Raw genomic sequence first — 18,927 nt, forward strand, 5'->3', positions numbered from 1 at the left:
AGAAATGACGCAACACTTATTTTTGTTTTTTTTCATGACATCGATGAAGGGAAGGGCGTTGATCCGATGTACCGCCGCACAAGCCAGGGCGCTCTCGTGTCTCCGGATGACGGGAGCATAGCTAGCCTCTCCCTCACCGAGATGCTACTGCTACTGTTGCTGTGCGGTGCGCTGGGATCCCGCAATGATCTTCTCGGGCGGGCGCTTTCGGAGCTCTGCCATGTTACGATTCCAGAGTATGAATACTCTTTTCCTTATACATAATTCGTTTCGCCTCGTCGCTGCCTTTTTTGTTTTGTTTTTTTGGAACGCTGGTTCTCCTTTTCGCGTTTTATACCATGACGATTGCCAGTTGAAGAGAAAGTACCTAATGCGTGGGAAGAACCCGGTCGATTGCCCTGGCTAGTCGACTACCCCGCTGGTTCGGGGAAATCGGGTGGATTGATGGATCTCTAGCGGGGATTGTTTTCTTTTTTCTTTTTCTTTTTTTTTGTTCTGGCCTGTATGTGAATTTGGGACATCCCCTCTGCCATTTCTGGTTGTTGTTGGTTATTTTTCTTGGTGGTGATGCTGTTCGTCATGGTCCCCCTTTTTCCTCTTACAACCCATCTCTGTAATAATAGTTACGGTGTTGCTTGGGTGGCAGCACTACGGATACATGACCTCTTTTTTGTTTTGTTTTGCTTTTTTTTTTTACCTGTTTGCCCAATACCATTTTGTTGTGTGATGCTCGAATTCATTGTCTTTAACGAATCCCGTAAATGATCTGATTAATATCGACGATTTCTTCTTTCTCTTTTCTTTTGGTTTTCTAGCTGGCTGTCTGGAGAGGAGGTCGCAGACGTCACCACCGGAGCAGCGCACTAATAGAGTCGGGGGACGGAGACGGGCCAGCACGCCGATCGAGACAGAGGACGGATGGTTAGTTATATGTATTATTGCCCGTAATAGTCGATTAATTGGCTTGATATCTTGGTGATTTGTCCTTCTCTATCGGCACGTCTATCAGTGACCCCTTTCGCCGCCCGTTGATGTATTATTAGTTTTAGCCACCTGCCGTTAACTAGTCCCTAGAGTCAAGAGTCTAAGACAAGACCGCCGCTCGCACACAGACTTGACCAAGAACCAGCGCTCGAGGCATCTCCACACGCCACTCCCCCTAACGGCAAAGCAAGACAAGACAGGCAGACGATCAGAGTGCAGCATTCCTCTTTTCGCGCCTCTCTCCTGGCCACGTTTCTCCGCCAGACTTCCTCTCCTCGCGCCCTAGGACCCCTTTCGGCCAGGCCGTTCTCACCGCCCGCTACGGTCAATCTCTCTCTCTCTCACCGACCGGCTTGTATTTATTCATTTCCCCAGAAGTCTTTCCATCAACGCTTCAGCAGCCCAGGAAAAACAGATTTAACTATCCGCTGAGCAACCATGGCTTCTGCACCGAATCCTCTCCCTCTCGACCCCAAGTACGACGACTATGACTTCCCCACGACAGCCCCCGAGCCGCAGTCTGGGCACCCCGGCCATACCACCCCCGAGCAGGATGCTCAGGTCGTTCTGCTGCGCTCCACCCTCGAGCAGTTGGGCTACAAGGACCGTCTGGATACGCTGACCCTGCTGCGATTCCTGCGGGCGAGAAAGTTCAACGTCGAGGCTGCCAAGAATATGTACGTTTCTCCTTTTTTACCCCTCATGCTGCCCGCCCTGATGCCTCGACGTGCTGGTTACAAACGCCACCTGTCCGCAGGAAACAAGATCATCTCTTCCGCACAGGAGGAACTGCTCCTAGGGACCAATGCAGTAGTAAACTAACATTGGGATCGTTTCCAGGTTCGTTGAATGCGAGAAGTGGAGGAAGGAGTTCGGAACCGATGAATTGGTCCGCACGTTCGAGTACACCGAGAAGCCTCAGGTTTTCGAGTACTACCCTCAATACTACCACAAGACTGATAAGGTATGTTCCGGAGGATCGTCCGTGTCTACCTACCGTCATAATCGAAGATGAGTGCTTACGTGGCGCGTCCTTAGGATGGACGACCCGTCTATATCGAGAAGCTGGGCAAGATTGACCTCAATGCGATGTACAAGATCACCACCGGCGAGCGCATGCTGCAGAACCTCGTCTGCGAATACGAGAAGCTGGCTGACCCCCGTCTGCCCGCTTGCTCGCGCAAGGCTGGCAAGTTGCTGGAGACCTGCTGCACGATCATGGACCTGAAGGGAGTCGGTATCACCAACGTGCCTTCCGTCTACGGCTATGTCCGCCAGGCGTCCGCTATCTCGCAGAACTACTACCCTGAGCGGCTGGGCAAGCTGTACCTGATCAATGCCCCCTGGGGATTCAGCAGCGTCTTCGGTGTCGTCAAGGGCTTCCTGGACCCCGTCACTGTGCAGAAGATCCACGTTCTGGGCAGCAACTACAAGAAGGAGCTCCTGGCTCAGGTCCCTGCCGAGAACCTTCCCGTCGAGTTCGGCGGTACCTGCCAGTGCCCTGGCGGATGCGCCCTCAGCGACATGGGCCCCTGGCAGGAGCCCGAATGGACCAGGCCTCCCAAGTGGGCGACTCCCAAGACTGGTAACGATGAGGCTACCATCCAGACTGAGGCGACGGGCCCTCAGGAAGGCAACGGACAGCCTGTCGCTGCGGGTGAGACCGCAACTGATGCCACCGCTACCGAGGAGGCCAAGGCTACTGCATAGGTTCACAGCACTTAAACATTTCTTTCTCTCTCGATGTCCGCCTCTTGTCCGCGGTCGGCCTTTTTCCACCCCAAGCATGTGGCCGTCCTACCATCGATGGCACGGAGCCCACTTTGTGATTTAGGAAGCACTGAAACATATTCCTTTCACCTTCTCGTTTGACTCAAGACCTTTTTCTCTTTTTTCATTTGCGATGGTTCCTCTTGGATAAGTTTTCGCGGCATCGACAATACAGGGTTTCATGTGCAGAGGAGGCTGGTCCCGTTAGCTGATTGTTGAGACTTGCTTTTACGTTTTTGCTCCCCCAAATAGATATAAGGAAAGGGAACTCATGGGAACCGAGGAGTGTGGGATACTTCATTGCTAGTTTTTGTGTCGTCTGAAATTTAGAGAGGGTTGGTGAGTTATGGCGAATGTGATCGTGGAAGCAAACCACTTAAAAAAAGAAAAGAAAGAGAAGAGCCCCGGACATCCTAAAATTCATTGATTGACAGACACCATGAGAGGTGTATGGTACAAGAGAAGCTTTGCGAACTGCACATTACATATGTTTTGCTCCCCATTAGTTCTCTTTCCTCTTTTACAATAGAAGTGTGATGGACAAGGGGGCAATGGAGGGGAGAAAGCATGGTCTCAAGCGATTTCCAATAACAGTTGTGCGCCAGCTTGAGTGCGCCTTTACATATTATTGTTCTATACTGTCTAGTATATATATTTATAATATGGATCGCGGAGATAGGGGAGTCGATTTTCGTTGATTCGAGTTTGCCGTATGACGTGTCCCTCTATTCTAGATTTTAAACAAAGAGACAAGAAAGGCGGTTGGATCGTTCTTTATTTATGATAAACGAGGGGGAAAAAAAGAAAGAAAGAAAAGTCTTGAGCATTAATTTGATATGACTTGATTTTGGTATCTTCAATTCTTCTCAAAGGGATATCTGCAATTGTAAGTCCGGAAACGCCTTGTTCGCCTTTTTTCTGCCTGGTAAAACCTCACAAACAGCCATAGTTATCAGTCCGTCCAGGAAGAAGGAAACTATGTACTGTACAATTCAATGGAAAAGCGGTCTGTCCTGGAAAGGAAAGGAAAAAAAAAAAGGAAAGCCAAAATCCATATCCAGACTCCAGAGGAAACCCCAAATGATCATGTGCCTGCCTGGGGTCGAGTTTCGGTTTCGTGTCGAAATAGAAGTGATGTTTCTTTCTTTCTTTCTTTTTTTCCGTAATAAAAAGAAAAAAGAAACAATGGCCCATCACATATGTTCGACGACATCTGCCGCGCGACCAGCTCTTTCTGCTTTGCCCAACGTCGTGGCCAGAGCCTTGATGCCTCTAGAGGAGGAGGAAGAAGTAGAGTCTGATTCATCGTGCTCATCGCCAACCACAGCCTCGCCTTGTAGTCGGAGAAGCGTCCGTAATGCGTCGCTGTATACTTCTGCCATTTCCCCGTTCCGCCAGCGGGCTTCTTCCTCTGCGGTGCCGAGGGGCACGGAGAGCTTCCACTCCCTTTTGATGCGTGGACTGCGCCGTAGTGGCCTTTGTGTCGTACTGGAGATACCCTGGTTCTGGTTCTGAGTATTGTCATTATCATTATTACTCGATTCATCTTCCGTCTTAGGCGCGTCTGTCATCTGCAAATCCGCATCATCCTGTTCCCTCTCATCGGCAAGTTCTTCCTTCTCAAACTCCTCGTCATCTTCCCGTAAAGCATTCTTCAATTCCTGCGCGTAGTTCTTGGCAGCTCGTCCGGGCGCGTCTCGACGCAATTGCGCGACGGTAGTAGTTAGGGACTCTAGCTGCGCGTAGAGCGATGTGAGGCGCGAGGCGAGCTTTCCGTCGTAGGGCTCGTATTCAACTGTCTCTGGTGTGGTGAAGGAGGTTGGAAATGGGAATTGGGCAGAGGAGGAGTCGAGACCGTTTATTTCGATTGAGGATGATGCGGTCGTGAATGTGCGGTTGATGAACTGGATGGAGCGCGCGATTGTTTTAGTTAAGTAGGTACGTAGGCAGTAGACTTGGTTTTCGTTGCATTGAACTCACCTCGTCGACTAGTTCTCTGACGCGCTCGCGCATGGGATCCGGATCATTGCCGCTGGCGGAGGGGGGAAGATGCAGATCGAGCTTGCGGCGGGAGAGCGCAAGGGTGTTGGTGTAGAGGTAGGAGAGGTCAGCGGGGGATTGCAGCTCGATTTTGCGATAGTGCGGAGCAGCCATGGTGGTGATAATGGAATGTGCTCGTGTTCGAATGGGTTGGACGTGGCGGGCAGAGAAACTAGGTGGTGAGTAAGTAGTATTGTGGCTTTTCTATCCAAGTTCCATAGCGGAGAAGAGCAGAGCAATTATTGTTTATCTGCCGGGGAAAAGAGACAAGCAACTCCAGACTAGAGTACTGGATGCGGGCGATGCCAAGGAGATACTAACTGAGCATGGTTAGAACCGATATTAATATATATACTGTATCAGATATTCTATCATCTGGAAAGTGACGATCGGCACTGCCTGGCCGGACCAACTATGTCATGGGGCTGACCTTGCTGGAATTCCGCCCACTTTCAAGGCTGTGGCTATGGTTCACGCTTTTGGCTTTCTTTCTGTTCCTCTTAAAGGGCCCTTTGCTTTCTTTTTTTTCTTTTTTACCTACATGATCTCACTCTATCAGTTCGTTGTCGTTCATTTATTCTTATGCTGCCCGTTATGGAACTTCATGTTGCTCGTTAGATACCTGGGTTCTGCCATCGCTCGTCTACCTATTGCTACTACCATACAATAACTACCACCGTCATTACTCTAGGGTTTCCTGTGGCAGTCTTTTGGACGTGCCATCCGAGATGCGAGTGGCACCTTGTAGCCAGTGACCGCGATTGTCTCTCTCGAGAGAAGCCAAGTCCCAGCTGGATAACGGTGGGCAACGATGATGCAATCAGGGTCGAACATCTCTCTCCTTGACAACACCATTCCTGGACAGCGCTCAGATGATGAGGGCTCTCAACCACCAACGGCGGCAAGGACCCCGTCTTTGAACTTAGCCAAGCGGCTCACTGGTGGCTCGATCAGGCAAAGACGAAAATACGCAAAATGGCAACAGGATAAGCTGGGACTGAATGAAGACGCCTCTGTCGGCAGGGTTAATTCGCGCGCTAGCAGTGCGTCACGCAGAGAGCGGCCGCCATCAGACTGGGATGGGGATACTGATGGCAGTTTGTCCAGAGAGGATGAAGAGCGCCGGAATATTGATGCGACAGACTTTGCCCGTGTGGCCAGTGAAGGCCAGACAGAAGGCCCGCCGAGGACGGAAAATGCTGATCTCGGAGGCAGCAGCCAGCTCGACGTGTTGTATGAGAACCAGCGGGGCATGTTCTTCTTCGGCATCCCGCTTTACTCCCATGAGTCCCTCCTGAATCTTGACCCAGGCCCGTGGGTCACGCAAGATTTCAAAGAAAGCCCAGTGGATATTACAAATGCACAGGTCCCGGACCCAAGCTGGAAATGGGCCTGGAAGACCTGGTATGTCGACATGTCGGGTGATGTCGACGAGGAGGGATGGGAATATTCATTTTCCTTCTCCGTAAAGAAGGCCTGGCATGGAACTCACCCCTGGTTCCATTCCTGGGTACGCAGACGACGCTGGGTCAGACTAAGAACCAAGAGGTTTTCAAAACGGACAGAAAGAGAAGGACGGTCAGGATTTGAGATGGCACACATGTTCAATGAAGACTACTTCACCATCCATCCAACCCTTACTAATATAAAGAGCAGAGAGCCCAGCATAGGACGAGGTAGCATCGCTAGGGCGGCAGAGGTTCACAAGATCGAAGAGGAGGAGTATCACTTTGATGAGATTGGGGATATCCCGACCCTGATGCAAGCTGTGAAGCATGCCATCGTGGACCGTGAGAAGCTCACCGCTTTGAATAGATTCATTCAAGAGGGAGGGGAAGAGCTGCATTATCTCCCATCAAAGGTATATCCCAGAGAAAAAACCACGCGGTTTCGAGGAAATGTGCTCATGATTGCGGATTAGATTCCCGAGATTATGTCCCGCCTTGTCTATCAAACATCTCGATGGCAGTTTTACAGCTACCTACAAGGAGTAATCGCAGAGGAGTCCAAGGACTTGGCTGAGAACGACACGTCCGCAGAGGCGGATGCAAAGAAGCGACGGATTGCTAATCTCTCCAAAGCTGCAGAAAGTGTGAAGAGCCATACACCAGGCCCTGTTGTCCTTTCTGATCCCCAGGGCAGACCTGTTGGTAAGGTAGACTTGCCGCCTGCCTGGGTCCACCGCCGACTATCATCATCATCGGTGAAACAAGAGCCAAGCTCAACGATGAATGGGTTCGTAGAGATCAAAGGCATCCCCGAGGAAGCAGAAGTTGGACAGGACGATCATCGCGTCCACATCCGGCGGTCATGAGTTATTCGCTATCCATTTCATATCCTTAATATTAGTGGGAAAAAGCCACACAGGGAATAGAAACGGGAGAATAATAATAATAAAAAACAATCTATGATTCATGCGTTGTACTGTCCATGTTGAGCGAGGCGAGGAAATAGTTGTTGTTAGTCTAGATTGAGCAACCGGGGAGCTTCCGTGGTCGGAGCTTTCTAGTCGGCCAAGCGGCTTGACTGACCGGGATTGGCCAACTGCGCAACTGTGGCCATCGCGAATAAATTTCCAAACAGCCAGCGACGACGAGATACGAGCTCGCCAGACAACACATTGGGCATTGTCCATGATCCCCACGCTCTCTCTGTGGTCTTCCCCATGTTCTCGCGCAGCCAGCCCTGTCTGAGAAGCCGTAGGATCTCTGCCGCCTTGGACAGTGTCGCTGTTGCTTCCAATGAGCCGCCTCTTCTCTTCCTGTACCCCCGTTGGTTTACTGCTTCGACGCGAAATGACCGTCCTGCTGCTTCGATAAATACGCATCGACTTGGTTCAGATGACAGGCGACCTTCTGCTTCTTTCCTTTCTTCACGGTGTTGTCCCAAATGTCGCCTGCCTACAGCAACCTCGACCAGACGATGGCTCTCGTCCGCAGCTCCATTGTCGAGCCCTGGTGTCGCGCAAGAGGAGTCCAATGATACAAAAACGGAGGCATCCATTGCGCACGATGAAGGCCAGGGGAAGGTGTCTTCCACAATTCTCGACGACGGTCTCAGACAGACATCCACCACCAACCATGGAGCGCCGGCCGATGATGTCTCGACTCCGAGGGCTGAGCCGAACACTGACTCCGCAACAAGCCCTCCGCCATCCGCAGTCGATCTACGTCCTGTGAGCGAACAGACATCGAGTGAACAGCTTGTTCGCAGAGTCGTCGGGGCTACTGCCAGAGGGAGACGGGCCAGAACGCGGCAAAACTCTACCACAAAGTCTACCGAAAACAGACCGGTTCATTTTCGGAGACAGATCTTTGTCAATCTCGTCAAGAGATTATCAGCGACTGAGCGCAAGAAGCTGAGATACGGACGACATGTTACCAAATACGCCACACAACGAAGACAGTGGCGGAAACGGGTCCACTGGACTGACCTTGTGCAACGCCTGGACGACCTCGAACATGATACTCGCGTGTGGAGCAAGCATGTCAGACATAAGGTCCTTCATTTACCCGAGGAAACCGTCGCTCTTATGGGTGGCATGCTCCGGATGGAGGAGAATATCTGGCATGTCCCTATTCACAACGGTTGTCAAATTCGTGTGCTAGATCCAGCAGAGAGTGAGGGACTTCATCGGAAGGTCATCATAACAGGTACCAAACGAGTCATCGAGTTGGTTGAAAGTGGCATTTTGAAGGCGCAGATACGCCAGGAGAGGGGTGATCCTCTGGTGGAGGTCCAAAAACCACTGGTTCCGATCGTTCCCTCTGTGGAAGCGATGCGGCGCCGGGGCTTAACTGTTCCACTTATTCGAGGTGTCTGGGTGAGAGGCGTTGATAGAACGAGGGCAAAACAGGACGCACTTGAGCCTGTGAGAGCAGATGAAATCCCTAAACCTTCACCGTTCACTGTCAAGAAATTCGCCGAGTACGTTGAGGATATTGTCACATCTGTTGATCTACAGCCTTTGCAGAAAGATGCCTATGACAATGCAGAAGTCAGCCACGTGGAGATGGTGGAGAAGATGCTCGTGGCCCTCTTTTACGATGAGGCGAACCAGAAGTTTGTCTCAACAGGTGCAGCAAATATGGCTCTCGACTATTTATGCAAGCATGAGTTCCTGAGTTCTGCCCGCCGGGTGCTAGCAAAGTGCGAATCCGTGGCAACAGCAGACACGTACAACATCTTCTTGCAGTCGGCTGCTGACCGACAAGATCTCAACGTCTTCCATTACATTCTGCACTCCATGGCTCGGCTGCATGTGCAACCTAATGACAAGACCTGGATTGCTTTCCTCCGATGTATCGTGTCACCTAATATCAAAGCGAAAGTGATGCACCACATGGAGTCAAAAGGACTCTTGGCCCGTTCTGAGACTCTCCGCAGCGCGCTCCAGCTGACGGTCCATGATTCTTTAGTTATGCACCTCGAAAGGGGTGGAAAGGTCTCGGAATTTATAGAGATGCTCAATCAATACTATGGCCCCAAGTGGCAGTCGGCGTTGATAATAAACCAGATGTTCCGACAGTTACTCGCGAAGAAGGATACTTCCACAATGCTGCAGCTTGCTGAGATATGCGAGGCGCAACGACTACCCGTTGACGGCATGACTCTGAGACTGATGATCACCTTCTTCTCGTCTGATATCCAGAAAGCTTTATGGTTTCTCTTCCGGTACACCAATCCTTATCGGCACCGTATTAACCCCAAGGCGGTGGAAAAATTGTTTCTTATTGCATTCAAGAACAGGAGCCTGAATGTCTGTCGGGTACTCTGGCGGTATGCTTGCACCAAAGGAAGCGTTAGCCGCAAGATGAAAGATGCCGTTGTGAAATCCGCCGTACGAAACCAGATCAAAGAGGACGGTAACCCTATTACCAACATGTGGGAGTTCAACTCTGGGAAAGTAATCATTGGTCTTGAATTGGGCCAGGAGCATGAGATTGGCCTTCCTGGCGAGATTATGGGACTGGTCCCAAGTGGGTTTGAAGATAGTCCTGCGGCATCCCTCGTCGGATACAGGCCTACTGAATCGGATCGCCAACGGCAGAAGGACCTCGCGCTTGCTCTCGTTAAACGGGACATGGAAGCAGGTCCGATGTACCGCCTTGCTGAACCTCTACGCTTTTTGCTGGAAGCTGCCGCTGTTTTGGATAATCAGTGGAATCACACCCCCCGGCCTCTGTCATGGTTTCTTCAAAACGCGATACGCGTGCCGATCGAGAAGAGGGTCTATGTCGCCGAAGGCTACAGCAAGTATTACTCTTGAACTTCACGACTCCGATAGTTTGCATAGTTTCCATGTACTCGCATTTCTTTTTTTTTTGGTCCTTTGCCAGTATTGTATATGCATGCATGCATCACATCCGGTTTCACCTTAGCGGGCGTTTTCCAGGGTATACACGGGTGTACATTTAACGTACACACAACATTTTGTCTCTCCTCCGCTTGTACAATACATTTCCGATTGGGGATCGAGCCATGTACTCCATATAGTATATTGTGTGAATACGAATATATTGAAGACGAGAGAGGCGAACTGAATAATATGGAATGTCTAAAGGGGTATAAATTTATCTCTGATCTGTCACGACTTTTTCCAAGAGAATCCAAAGTATCGGCGCATGTACTGTCCACAGACCCAGTCAATACTGGACATGACAACTTAACTCATCCATTGGTATCCTCATCTTCATCCTTCTGGCGCCAACAGTCTCTGTCTCAGGGGCATCCATAAGCAGTATCAACGGTCCTACACAGACATGACAATCATAACATCATTATCGCCCGTTCCCGCCGAGCAGCGGAGCTCCAGAGTCATTGAAACCAAGACCAGAATCCGTACCAACAGGAGCATATGGATCGAATTCCGGCTGAATGGAACTGACGCCTTCTTTGAGATACAGAACAAGACGATATGCGGAATTACCGTTCAGATAGTATCGGTGTAAGCGTTTGCTGCGAAGAAATCCGAGACGTTCGTATAGTTTCATAGCGGCGGTATTTGAGATTTCGGTTTCGAGCGCGATCTAGCCCAATTTGAGTGGTTAGCTAGGAAGGATCTCTTCTTATCTATTCAAAGCAAGAGGTCGCTTATGCGCCATTTTGTCTGGCAGAAACGAGAAGGGAGAATAGAAAGATGGATAGATAAGAAAGAAAGAAAAAAACGCACCTCATCTGCATTCCGCTCGATCATAGCATCAATCGCCATGCGCACCAGCTTCGTCGCTATCCCCTTCCCTCTATACTCCTCCCTAACTGCCAACATGGCGATATACCCTCTAAGCGGACCGCCGCGGTGCGGTTCGAGCTTGGATACCACCACCCCGACGAGGTTATCCTGGTCGTCCATGGCCATGAAACATAGGTCCCCCCATTGGTACAGAAAGTAGCGGTAGACGTATATGCTGTAGGGCTCCGAGAGATCCTTGGAGATCAATTGCCTCATCGCTGCGACGTACTCGTTTTCCCGGCTGCTTTCGTACTGCACGTACCGGAGCTCAGGCGCGGTGCGCTCTGTTGTCGAAGAGGACTGGCTCATCTTGGCTCATCACGGCCGCCGATACGGGCTCATCGGAGGGATGGTGCGGCAGTACAGAGTATGGGGGAGGTTTTGAGGAGAGGAATAACGGACTGTAGACTGTTCGAAATGGGATAGACGGGTTGGTCCTCGAGTATTGTTGTCTGAGGTGTTTGGTCTGGTCTGGTCTGGTTTGCGGGATTCTAGACGATCGGCAAGAGAGAACCGGTATCGTGACCTGCGGAGGGGTTTGATGGTTTGATCAGGTACTGGTTCTCCCCCAAAAGACCCCCCGCGAACACCTTGCGGAGTCAGAGATAGAATCTGAAACCAGCAGAGTTGCTGCGGAAATCCAAGCAGACTATCATTCGGGATAGGGATAGTTAACATGTATCTGCGTCGATAGTTCGGATTCCTCCTGGCGCATGACGTCTTCTCCGTGTGATTGGGCTGTCCGCCGTCCTCTCGGTCTGAGCCGCGGATCGCACTTGAGAAAGTTGTAGCTTCTATCCACGGTTTTTTTATCTTTTATTATTTATTTCTCCATCCTTCCCTTGAGACGATCTCTTGTTATTTGTTCGCATTGCGGAATTCTACTCCCCCAATTGATTCTCCGTTGGTGAGAATCCGCACTTGGTGTGTGCGATGTCCTTGCTTCGTCGTCGTCTGGGCAAGGACTCCAAGGTAGAGTCGCCCTCTATCGATGTGTCTGACCCGGCTGCTTCCCCGGGAGTGGAAGAGGCGGCAGCCAAGGGTCAGGATGTGAGCTTGCGATCAGGTTCCGAAGTGAAGAGTTACATGTCGAAACCCAAAAGCAAGCGACGAAATGGCTTCATCTTCCTCCTGGGCGGAATCTTCGGCATCTTCGTGGCCGTGTTCTTTGCCAACCAGAACGAGGTGATCAGCCTTGACTCGCTTATGGATTTGAACCTCGATGCGCTGGTAGATGTAATCCCGCAGGGCATCGTGAAGGATTTCAGAGAGTTTTCGGTGAGCTTGGCTTCCCTTGTTTATTTATAGTTATGTATACTTACCGAAGGGTTGTAGCAACATGAACGCGACGCTGTCAGCTATGATTCCTTCTCTGTCGGCCTACAACTACAAGCGCAAGGGATCCATGCAAAGCATCCTGTGATCATGGTCCCCGGTGTCATCTCGACTGGACTGGAGAGTTGGGGAACGAACGACGATTCGCGCCAGTATTTCCGCAAGAGGTTATGGGGCAGTTGGAGCATGATGAGGGCATTGGTCATGGATAAAGCCGGATGGAAGAATCACATTATGCTGGACAAGGAGACGGGTCTGGATCCGCCTGGGATCAAGCTACGTGCGGCTCAGGGTTTCGATGCTACGGATTTCTTTATCACCGGCTATTGGATTTGGAACAAGATTATCGAAAACCTGGCCTCCATTGGGTACGATCCTACGAATGCATTCACCGCCGCATACGATTGGAGACTTTCGTACCAGAACTTAGAGGTCCGCGATCAGTACTTCACCCGCTTGAAGTCTTATATCGAGACGGCAGTGGCTGTTAGCGGTGAGAAAGTGACGTTGACATCGCACAGCATGGGCTCTCAGGTGGTCTTATACTTCTTCAAGTGGGTAGAGAATGAGAAACATGGTAAAGGTGGCAAGGATTGGGTCAATAAACATATCGATTCCTGGATCAACGTCAGTGGCTGCATGCTGGGGGCTCTAAAAGGTCTCACTGCGGTTCTGTCCGGAGAAATGAGGGACACAGCCCAACTCAATGCATTTGCCGTCTATGGACTTGAGAAATTCTTGTCCAAGGAGGAGAGAGCAGAGATTTTCCGAGCAATGCCCGGAATCTCCAGTATGCTCCCTAAGGGCGGAGATGCGGTATGGGGCAATTCGACCTGGGCACCGGACGACCAACCTGGACAGCCTTTCACCTATGGCAACTTGATCAATTTCCGCGAGACTAATTCCACCTGGACGCGAAAGAACTTGACTGCTGGAGAAGCCTTGCCCTATATGTTGGGGCAAAGCGACACATGGTATCGCGACATGACATTGTCCAGCTACTCGCATGGGGTGGCTCATACGACGAAGGAAGTCGAAGCAAACGAGAATGATCCTCGCACCTGGGTGAACCCTCTCGAGTCTCGACTTCCCTTGGCCCCTGACATGAAGATCTACTGCTTCTACGGCGTTGGGAAGCCTACAGAACGCAGTTACTGGTACCAGGAAGAAAGGGACCCCTTGACAAAGCTCAACGTCAGTATTGACACAACTGTCACCAACGACGAGGGCGTTGACCACGGGGTTGCGATGGGAGAAGGCGACGGGACTGTGAACTTGCTCAGCACGGGATATATGTGTGCGAAAGGATGGCGCATGAAGCGCTACAACCCTGCCAGGATCAATGTCACCGTATTTGAAATGCCACATGAACCAGACAGGTTCTCCCCCCGTGGCGGACCAAACACTGGTTTGTCTCCCTTGTCTCCCTAGATGTTTCACAGCAACAATATAAGGCTAACATAGAACAGGTGACCACGTCGACATTCTGGGCCGCGCATCTCTCAATGATCTTATCCTACGCGTAGCAGGAGGAAGAGGATCTGAAATTCCAGAAACATTCGTCTCTAACATTCGGGAGTATGCCGAACGTGTCAAAATATACGACGACTAGCAGTACACAAGCACCACCGGTTCTGGGTCCCAGACTATATCCCATCTGCTGTTTCCATTCTGTAATACTTATGACCTGCTTTGGATCGTGACGGTTTCCTATTGATGATTGGCGGTTTTTGCTTTCCTCGTCTGTTTCCAATTGGGTCATTGTGGCGTACGGTATTCTTTCATAGGGCCTTGAGAAGGGCGTTTCCTTTTCTATTATTTTCTATCCATCCTGTCCAAGGCGATTGCTCTGATTTTACCATAGAAATAAATGGGCAATGTCAACATGTCTGCGGGAAGGAAACCCATGGTGTGCACGGTGTTCGATTTCTTTTTTCGTTCTATATTTTTATGCGTCAACATGCGGGGACAATACAAGCAAATTTCTAAGGGGAATAGCGTCAAGTTCGATCTGTGATTGGATAACCAGCTCTTTATTGTCTTTCTATGAGATGAACATTTTCCCACGAGGGTCTAGATTTCTTTTTGTAATTAGGAGATAAACATGGGGCCAATCCCCCTAGATTTAGATTCAAGCAAGCAACCTAGCTGGTATAGTTAGGAGGTTCAAATCACCATTAGGATTCGACACAGAAAGTATATAACTCTCCAACATTATTTTTTGACCCCAAACTCTTTAAATATCTTAATGACCTCTTTTCTCTTTCTCTGCCGTGCAACTTGCAATGGTGTCTTTCCCGTGATATTAACGATGTCCGCATTCGCACCCTTCACTAGCAGAAATCGGACCATTTCTTCCAGAGAACATGTCGCTTCAGGCTGCTTTGGTCGAGCCATGATCACACGATGGAGTGGTGTGCCTGCTCTGACTTTGGAAAGGTCTCCGTTTCGATTGCGTCTCATGGCGAACGTGTCGTTGATATCTGCGCCCAGTTCTAGTAGTCGCGTAACGGAGCGGATCCTCCGGTTGGTCAGAGCATATTCAAATGCATTGCTCTCTTCTGTGAAAGCCCCATGTTTCACAAGAAGAGATACCATATCCGGATCGTCGCTCCTTATAGCCTTGATCAGGACCAGCTCGGGCTTCTGGCGATTAATATCGGCGCCGTGGTCTAGCAGGAGTTTCACCACATCGTGTTTCTTCATTTCTACGGCTTTGTAAAGCAGGCTCATGTCTGAATTGAGATCATGGTTCCCAGTCAGGCCGTAATCAAGTAGAGCGTTGATGATCGCGGGAGGATCTGTCCCTTCGAGCGCATACAGGAGAACATTAAGCCCGCTATAGCTTGTATGATTGTCACCATGTAGGTTATCTTCGTGGTAGTTGAACGGAAGGCAGAATTGATAATTGTAGGTTTTCCACGGGAGCGGCCTTAGGCAGTCGGACAACGTGTCGAAAAGATAGCGGAGGACGTCTGCCTGGCCGTTCCTAGCTGTCTCTGTAAGAAGACAATAATATAAGCTAGATTCTGCCATATCTTCTTCCTTTAAAATTTCAAAGAGTGCATGTACACGCCGGATATCGCCCTTGCAGGATGCGTCGAGCAATCCCTGCCGGAATTCAGCTGAAGGATCTCGTTATCGAAGATCAGTTCTGACAAGAAGATATCTCTGGAATAGGAGAAAATATAGGTCTTGTGTGAGTGCTTACCTGCATTCCAGGGGCGGATCATTATGTTTTTGACTATAGAGAATAATATTGTCTTGAATGGAATCAAGTCCCTCGAGGCAGTTATTAATTAGTCAGTTCTCTTGTGGATCGATGGGTGTCGAAGCCAAATTATACTCTGCGACGCAGGATCATGTCCGAGTAATGCTGAGGTAGATGCACTCACTACCTACCTAGGTAGGCAACAACACGACGCTTGCACAAAAAAAAATTGACCACAAAAGGCATCATCCATAAGCAGACAAAACGATTATATGCCCCTTTCTTCGCACTGAAGAGATAAGACCAGTCATGGCTAAGGTATCTGACCTTCCGAACGAGATTCTGTATAAAATACTGTCCCATTTCCCCACCCACGGGAGGGATATGTATAACATATGTTTAACATCACGTTTCCTTTATGCAGCCGCGATTCCGATTTACACTCGACGATGCTCCTTCCGCCGTAAACCCAAAAGAGGATCTCCAGCCTGTTTTGTCGCCGGAGTACTTCGCCGTCAGATAAGTGCTTGTATTCGCGAACTTTGTCTGGAAAACTGGCAAGTCCGACGGTTTCCATTAGGAGGCTGGTCGTATCTCACAGACGAAAACACACGACAGTGTCTCTGCCGTGCTGCGGAGGAGTTCCAATTTCCTAGTGAGATCACTGGTGAATGGAAACTGGCACTCGACGATGCGCTGGAGGACGCAGTCTTCGCGCTGTTGCTCCTTCTTGCAGATGGACTGGAAAAACTAGTCCTCTCTCTGCCATTCACTGGCTCCAACCAGACTCCGTGGCTATTCAGGTTGCTCCGCGTAGCCCAGGAAATACCTTTGAGTGTCCAGCCTCGTGGACTGCAAAACCTGCACGACGTGCGTCTGGAAAGCTCAAGCAGGCAAATGTTCTTCGACTTAGACTTGGTCCTGCCTTTATTTCGGCTGCCAGCACTGCGGACTTTCCGAGCCTCCCAGTGCATCGGATCCCGTGCGACATGCTCATGGGAATGGCCGCAGGGTATATCGCCTGTCGAATCGATAACTTTTAAGAATAGTCGATTAGATGCTGGATCGATAAACGTTCTCTTTGGAGCGTGCGGGGGCATCAAGAAATTTCGCTTACATTGGTCTCGCGAGTGGCGTGACAAAAAGACAGACTGGATATACGGTGATTTTGACCACTCCGTGCTTGAAGCAGCACTTCGCAGTCAAGCTGCTTCCCTGGAGAGTTTCGAGTTCATCGACGAAAGCTACGGCACGTCAGATCACTATCGCAGGAACTGCCTTCCGCTAATGACTGATGTTTCGCCTTTGCTCTGCCTGATCGAGCTCCCTTGTCTGAAATCGGTCAAACTCCCACCGGCGTGGTTGTAGATCTTATGTGGGATACAAACATTGTCAGGGGGTGAAACTAGGGCAGTTTGTTCATATATCTGAGGCGCGGGATTTGCTGCAACATGTGTTCTATTTGATGCTAGCAAGGAATGAGTGGATTTGTGAATAGCAGTGGTGACACGGAATCTAGAGCAGGAAGGTACGGCAAGTGGCTGAACACTTTTCCAGGAGGTGACTAGACAGGTATTATTCCAGGCCTATGTATGCGTCCATAGCTACTGCTATTATTATTCAATTTGGCAGCCAATCAGTCAAAATTCTAGCAAAGAACCCCAATCCTGTACTTAAGTCACACGAACAATCAACCCTCCACTCTCCTCAAATACCCACCGAATGGCAGATTCAACTCCCTCAACTTCTCAACCGCGAAATCAGCAGCACGTTCAAAAGCCTTGAACTTAATACCCTTGTTAATCTCACGCTGTAGTACCTCAATCGGAAACGGGATACTCATTCCGTAAAAACAAAACTTCGATGCCGTCCCTATCCCATTATGGCGATCTTCAACCGGGGGTTGGTTGTGGTCACCAGACACGCAGCCCCAGATCTTATCTGGTTCCGGCATGTCGCTGCCCCAAAGGTACATATCTACACTGAACCGACCAGTGAGCGAGATTTTCTTCTGATAATACCAGGAGATGATGTAGTGGTAAAGGGGCCAGAATGCGGGGAACATCGATGTGAGTTGTTCATCGGTGAGATTCCATGTCTGGTTTCCTTGCTTGACGTATTTGGATTTTCTGCTAGGTGGTCGTCCCTCTTTGATGTCGAAGAGCATGACGAGTTGAGTGGTGCCGTTGGTGCCGTCAAGCCACATTTTCGCGCGCTGGAAGAGCGTTTCCGTTGGTTCTGCAAATGCGATTTCGACGACAACAGTAGGATACTTCTGGTCTCCCCGTCTGAGATGCAGGTCTGTGGTTCGGAAACATCCTTCATGTTGGCCGGATAATCGAAATCCGTCTGTTTGTTTTTCAATCATCAGCAAAAAGAAAAAAAAAAAAAGAGCTATATACCTAACCAATTCCATACACAGAATCATGTACGGTACAAACTCTCCCAAGTGTCAACACATAACTATGGGATCCACTAACCTGCAGGATCAAACCTGAAATCCTTCCCCGACAGTCTTCTCAAGCGAAGCTCCAACTCACAGAGCCACTGATTCATAACTGCACGAATCGTCCTTCTCACCGGACAATGATCCGGCTTGAAGGTGATTTTTCCTGTCTGTGGTTCATATTCAGCATGCTCTTTACCACACCGACCCAGTTGACTCTGCCACTGCTCAAACTCTTCTGGAGTGACATTGAATCTGTTGTTGATAGTGATCGTCTCGCGTGAATGCCAGTGGAGCTTCATGAATCGCCTCCAGTTTTCTTCGTTCCATGTGAGATCTTCGATGGAGTTGAGTTTGTCGAGGACAGAGGCTATTTGTCTCTTGATTTCAGTTGTCATGTTTGTTGTTGTGGCTTGTCTCTTTTTGAAGAAGAGTGATGTTCTATTATGATTTATTGGAAGACATTTCTAATCTTTATAATGACTTTGTAGAGATGTATTTATCTTATTATAACTCGGCCATTGGCTTCAATGTTGATAGTAGACAATGAGAATTAGACGGAATCGTCCCTCCCATCAGGCGTGAATAGCGGGTTATACAGTCCTATAGACATAGATTAAAGACGAGATTTCTTTGATATGGGTATTCAATGAGAGTAGTTGCTAATACCCGTAAAGACCGCCATATCTGTATAATAACAAACAGAGAATAATACCATTGATAGATCATAGTATCGTATAGAATAGGTGGTTCGACGCTTTGAGTACTTCAGGCGACAAACTCCAGGGACAAGGACTCTTAACGCACAGATTCACATGCTCTGAGCTCATCCAGATATGCTTTCAGGATTGTAAGACATCTAATCCTAGAGAATAGATGGATATGTAGTTATGACTAACTATAACCACT

At 49.5% G+C, this 18,927-nt stretch overlaps 11 protein-coding genes across 11 annotated transcripts; 7 read left to right on the forward strand and 4 right to left on the reverse strand.

The window, feature by feature from the left end:
• The first annotated feature begins 15 nt into the window (after window positions 1-15).
• On the forward strand, window positions 16-1,438 carry C8Q69DRAFT_137826 (hypothetical protein). Its single transcript, XM_028625386.1, has 2 exons — window positions 16-236; window positions 1,075-1,438. Exons 1-2 carry the CDS (start codon window positions 67-69, stop codon window positions 1,268-1,270), a joined length of 366 nt encoding a protein of 121 aa, XP_028487121.1. The 5' UTR covers window positions 16-66; the 3' UTR covers window positions 1,271-1,438.
• On the forward strand, window positions 1,084-3,031 carry C8Q69DRAFT_137783 (putative phosphatidylinositol transporter). Its single transcript, XM_028625385.1, has 3 exons — window positions 1,084-1,661; window positions 1,825-1,948; window positions 2,023-3,031. The coding sequence occupies exons 1-3, from the start codon at window positions 1,423-1,425 to the stop codon at window positions 2,692-2,694; spliced, it is 1,035 nt and encodes a 344-aa protein (XP_028487122.1). The 5' UTR covers window positions 1,084-1,422; the 3' UTR covers window positions 2,695-3,031.
• A 494-nt stretch (window positions 3,032-3,525) lies between these two features.
• C8Q69DRAFT_455581 (kinetochore protein Mis14 like-domain-containing protein) lies at window positions 3,526-5,160 on the reverse strand. The gene is made up of 2 exons (XM_028629785.1): window positions 4,735-5,160; window positions 3,526-4,658 (listed from the first exon to the last, which is right to left on the reverse strand). Exons 1-2 carry the CDS (start codon window positions 4,906-4,908, stop codon window positions 3,948-3,950), a joined length of 885 nt encoding a protein of 294 aa, XP_028487123.1. The 5' UTR covers window positions 4,909-5,160; the 3' UTR covers window positions 3,526-3,947.
• Window positions 5,161-7,277, forward strand: C8Q69DRAFT_455584 (hypothetical protein). Its single transcript, XM_028629786.1, has 2 exons — window positions 5,161-6,655; window positions 6,716-7,277. The coding sequence occupies exons 1-2, from the start codon at window positions 5,606-5,608 to the stop codon at window positions 7,106-7,108; spliced, it is 1,443 nt and encodes a 480-aa protein (XP_028487124.1). The 5' UTR covers window positions 5,161-5,605; the 3' UTR covers window positions 7,109-7,277.
• Window positions 7,278-7,354: 77 nt separating this feature from the next.
• On the forward strand, window positions 7,355-10,327 carry C8Q69DRAFT_455585 (hypothetical protein). Its single transcript, XM_028629787.1, has one exon. It carries the CDS (start codon window positions 7,460-7,462, stop codon window positions 10,061-10,063), a length of 2,604 nt encoding a protein of 867 aa, XP_028487125.1. The 5' UTR covers window positions 7,355-7,459; the 3' UTR covers window positions 10,064-10,327.
• Window positions 10,328-11,712, reverse strand: C8Q69DRAFT_455587 (GAG protein N-acetyltransferase). The gene is made up of 2 exons (XM_028629788.1): window positions 10,967-11,712; window positions 10,328-10,823 (listed from the first exon to the last, which is right to left on the reverse strand). Exons 1-2 carry the CDS (start codon window positions 11,333-11,335, stop codon window positions 10,575-10,577), a joined length of 618 nt encoding a protein of 205 aa, XP_028487126.1. The 5' UTR covers window positions 11,336-11,712; the 3' UTR covers window positions 10,328-10,574.
• C8Q69DRAFT_137923 (putative Phospholipid:diacylglycerol acyltransferase) lies at window positions 11,648-14,106 on the forward strand. Its single transcript, XM_028625387.1, has 3 exons — window positions 11,648-12,304; window positions 12,362-13,769; window positions 13,831-14,106. Exons 1-3 carry the CDS (start codon window positions 11,960-11,962, stop codon window positions 13,971-13,973), a joined length of 1,896 nt encoding a protein of 631 aa, XP_028487127.1. The 5' UTR covers window positions 11,648-11,959; the 3' UTR covers window positions 13,974-14,106.
• Window positions 13,935-14,462, forward strand: C8Q69DRAFT_137932 (hypothetical protein). Its single transcript, XM_028625388.1, has one exon. The coding sequence runs from the start codon at window positions 14,078-14,080 to the stop codon at window positions 14,348-14,350; it is 273 nt and encodes a 90-aa protein (XP_028487128.1). The 5' UTR covers window positions 13,935-14,077; the 3' UTR covers window positions 14,351-14,462.
• C8Q69DRAFT_137990 (ankyrin repeat-containing domain protein) lies at window positions 14,463-15,737 on the reverse strand. Its single transcript, XM_028625390.1, has 2 exons — window positions 15,573-15,737; window positions 14,463-15,495 (listed from the first exon to the last, which is right to left on the reverse strand). The coding sequence occupies exons 1-2, from the start codon at window positions 15,592-15,594 to the stop codon at window positions 14,576-14,578; spliced, it is 942 nt and encodes a 313-aa protein (XP_028487129.1). The 5' UTR covers window positions 15,595-15,737; the 3' UTR covers window positions 14,463-14,575.
• On the forward strand, window positions 15,640-17,245 carry C8Q69DRAFT_137969 (hypothetical protein). The gene has a single exon (XM_028625389.1). The coding sequence runs from the start codon at window positions 15,882-15,884 to the stop codon at window positions 16,938-16,940; it is 1,059 nt and encodes a 352-aa protein (XP_028487130.1). The 5' UTR covers window positions 15,640-15,881; the 3' UTR covers window positions 16,941-17,245.
• Window positions 17,135-18,537, reverse strand: C8Q69DRAFT_455596 (hypothetical protein). The gene is made up of 2 exons (XM_028629789.1): window positions 18,087-18,537; window positions 17,135-18,000 (listed from the first exon to the last, which is right to left on the reverse strand). The coding sequence occupies exons 1-2, from the start codon at window positions 18,414-18,416 to the stop codon at window positions 17,263-17,265; spliced, it is 1,068 nt and encodes a 355-aa protein (XP_028487131.1). The 5' UTR covers window positions 18,417-18,537; the 3' UTR covers window positions 17,135-17,262.
• Between the last annotated feature and the right edge of the window lie 390 nt (window positions 18,538-18,927).

This window comes from Paecilomyces variotii, assembly GCF_004022145.1.
Source record: "Paecilomyces variotii strain CBS 101075 chromosome Unknown C8Q69scaffold_2, whole genome shotgun sequence".
Lineage (NCBI taxonomy): Eukaryota > Fungi > Ascomycota > Eurotiomycetes > Eurotiales > Thermoascaceae > Paecilomyces > Paecilomyces variotii.

Coding starts and splice junctions, on each gene's coding strand:
- C8Q69DRAFT_455581 (XM_028629785.1), bottom strand. CDS start 4,908: ATGGCTGCTCCGCACTATCGCAAAATCGAGCTGCAATCCCCCGCTGAC. Junction 4,659..4,734: donor TCAGAGAACTAGTCGACGAG/GTGAGTTCAATG, acceptor CGCTCCATCCAG/TTCATCAACCGCACATTCAC.
- C8Q69DRAFT_137826 (XM_028625386.1), top strand. CDS start 67: ATGTACCGCCGCACAAGCCAGGGCGCTCTCGTGTCTCCGGATGACGGG. Junction 237..1,074: donor TGCCATGTTACGATTCCAGA/GTATGAATACTC, acceptor ACTAGTCCCTAG/AGTCAAGAGTCTAAGACAAG.
- C8Q69DRAFT_137783 (XM_028625385.1), top strand. CDS start 1,423: ATGGCTTCTGCACCGAATCCTCTCCCTCTCGACCCCAAGTACGACGAC. Junction 1,662..1,824: donor GTCGAGGCTGCCAAGAATAT/GTACGTTTCTCC, acceptor GATCGTTTCCAG/GTTCGTTGAATGCGAGAAGT. Junction 1,949..2,022: donor ACTACCACAAGACTGATAAG/GTATGTTCCGGA, acceptor GCGCGTCCTTAG/GATGGACGACCCGTCTATAT.
- C8Q69DRAFT_137923 (XM_028625387.1), top strand. CDS start 11,960: ATGTCCTTGCTTCGTCGTCGTCTGGGCAAGGACTCCAAGGTAGAGTCG. Junction 12,305..12,361: donor AGGATTTCAGAGAGTTTTCG/GTGAGCTTGGCT, acceptor GAAGGGTTGTAG/CAACATGAACGCGACGCTGT. Junction 13,770..13,830: donor CCGTGGCGGACCAAACACTG/GTTTGTCTCCCT, acceptor AACATAGAACAG/GTGACCACGTCGACATTCTG.
- C8Q69DRAFT_137969 (XM_028625389.1), top strand. CDS start 15,882: ATGGCTAAGGTATCTGACCTTCCGAACGAGATTCTGTATAAAATACTG.
- C8Q69DRAFT_455587 (XM_028629788.1), bottom strand. CDS start 11,335: ATGAGCCAGTCCTCTTCGACAACAGAGCGCACCGCGCCTGAGCTCCGG. Junction 10,824..10,966: donor TCGAGCGGAATGCAGATGAG/GTGCGTTTTTTT, acceptor AAATTGGGCTAG/ATCGCGCTCGAAACCGAAAT.
- C8Q69DRAFT_455585 (XM_028629787.1), top strand. CDS start 7,460: ATGTTCTCGCGCAGCCAGCCCTGTCTGAGAAGCCGTAGGATCTCTGCC.
- C8Q69DRAFT_455584 (XM_028629786.1), top strand. CDS start 5,606: ATGATGCAATCAGGGTCGAACATCTCTCTCCTTGACAACACCATTCCT. Junction 6,656..6,715: donor TGCATTATCTCCCATCAAAG/GTATATCCCAGA, acceptor ATTGCGGATTAG/ATTCCCGAGATTATGTCCCG.
- C8Q69DRAFT_455596 (XM_028629789.1), bottom strand. CDS start 18,416: ATGACAACTGAAATCAAGAGACAAATAGCCTCTGTCCTCGACAAACTC. Junction 18,001..18,086: donor TGGAGCTTCGCTTGAGAAGA/CTGTCGGGGAAG, acceptor TTTGTACCGTAC/ATGATTCTGTGTATGGAATT.
- C8Q69DRAFT_137932 (XM_028625388.1), top strand. CDS start 14,078: ATGATTGGCGGTTTTTGCTTTCCTCGTCTGTTTCCAATTGGGTCATTG.
- C8Q69DRAFT_137990 (XM_028625390.1), bottom strand. CDS start 15,594: ATGATCCGCCCCTGGAATGCAG. Junction 15,496..15,572: donor GATCCGCCCCTGGAATGCAG/GTAAGCACTCAC, acceptor TTCGATAACGAG/ATCCTTCAGCTGAATTCCGG.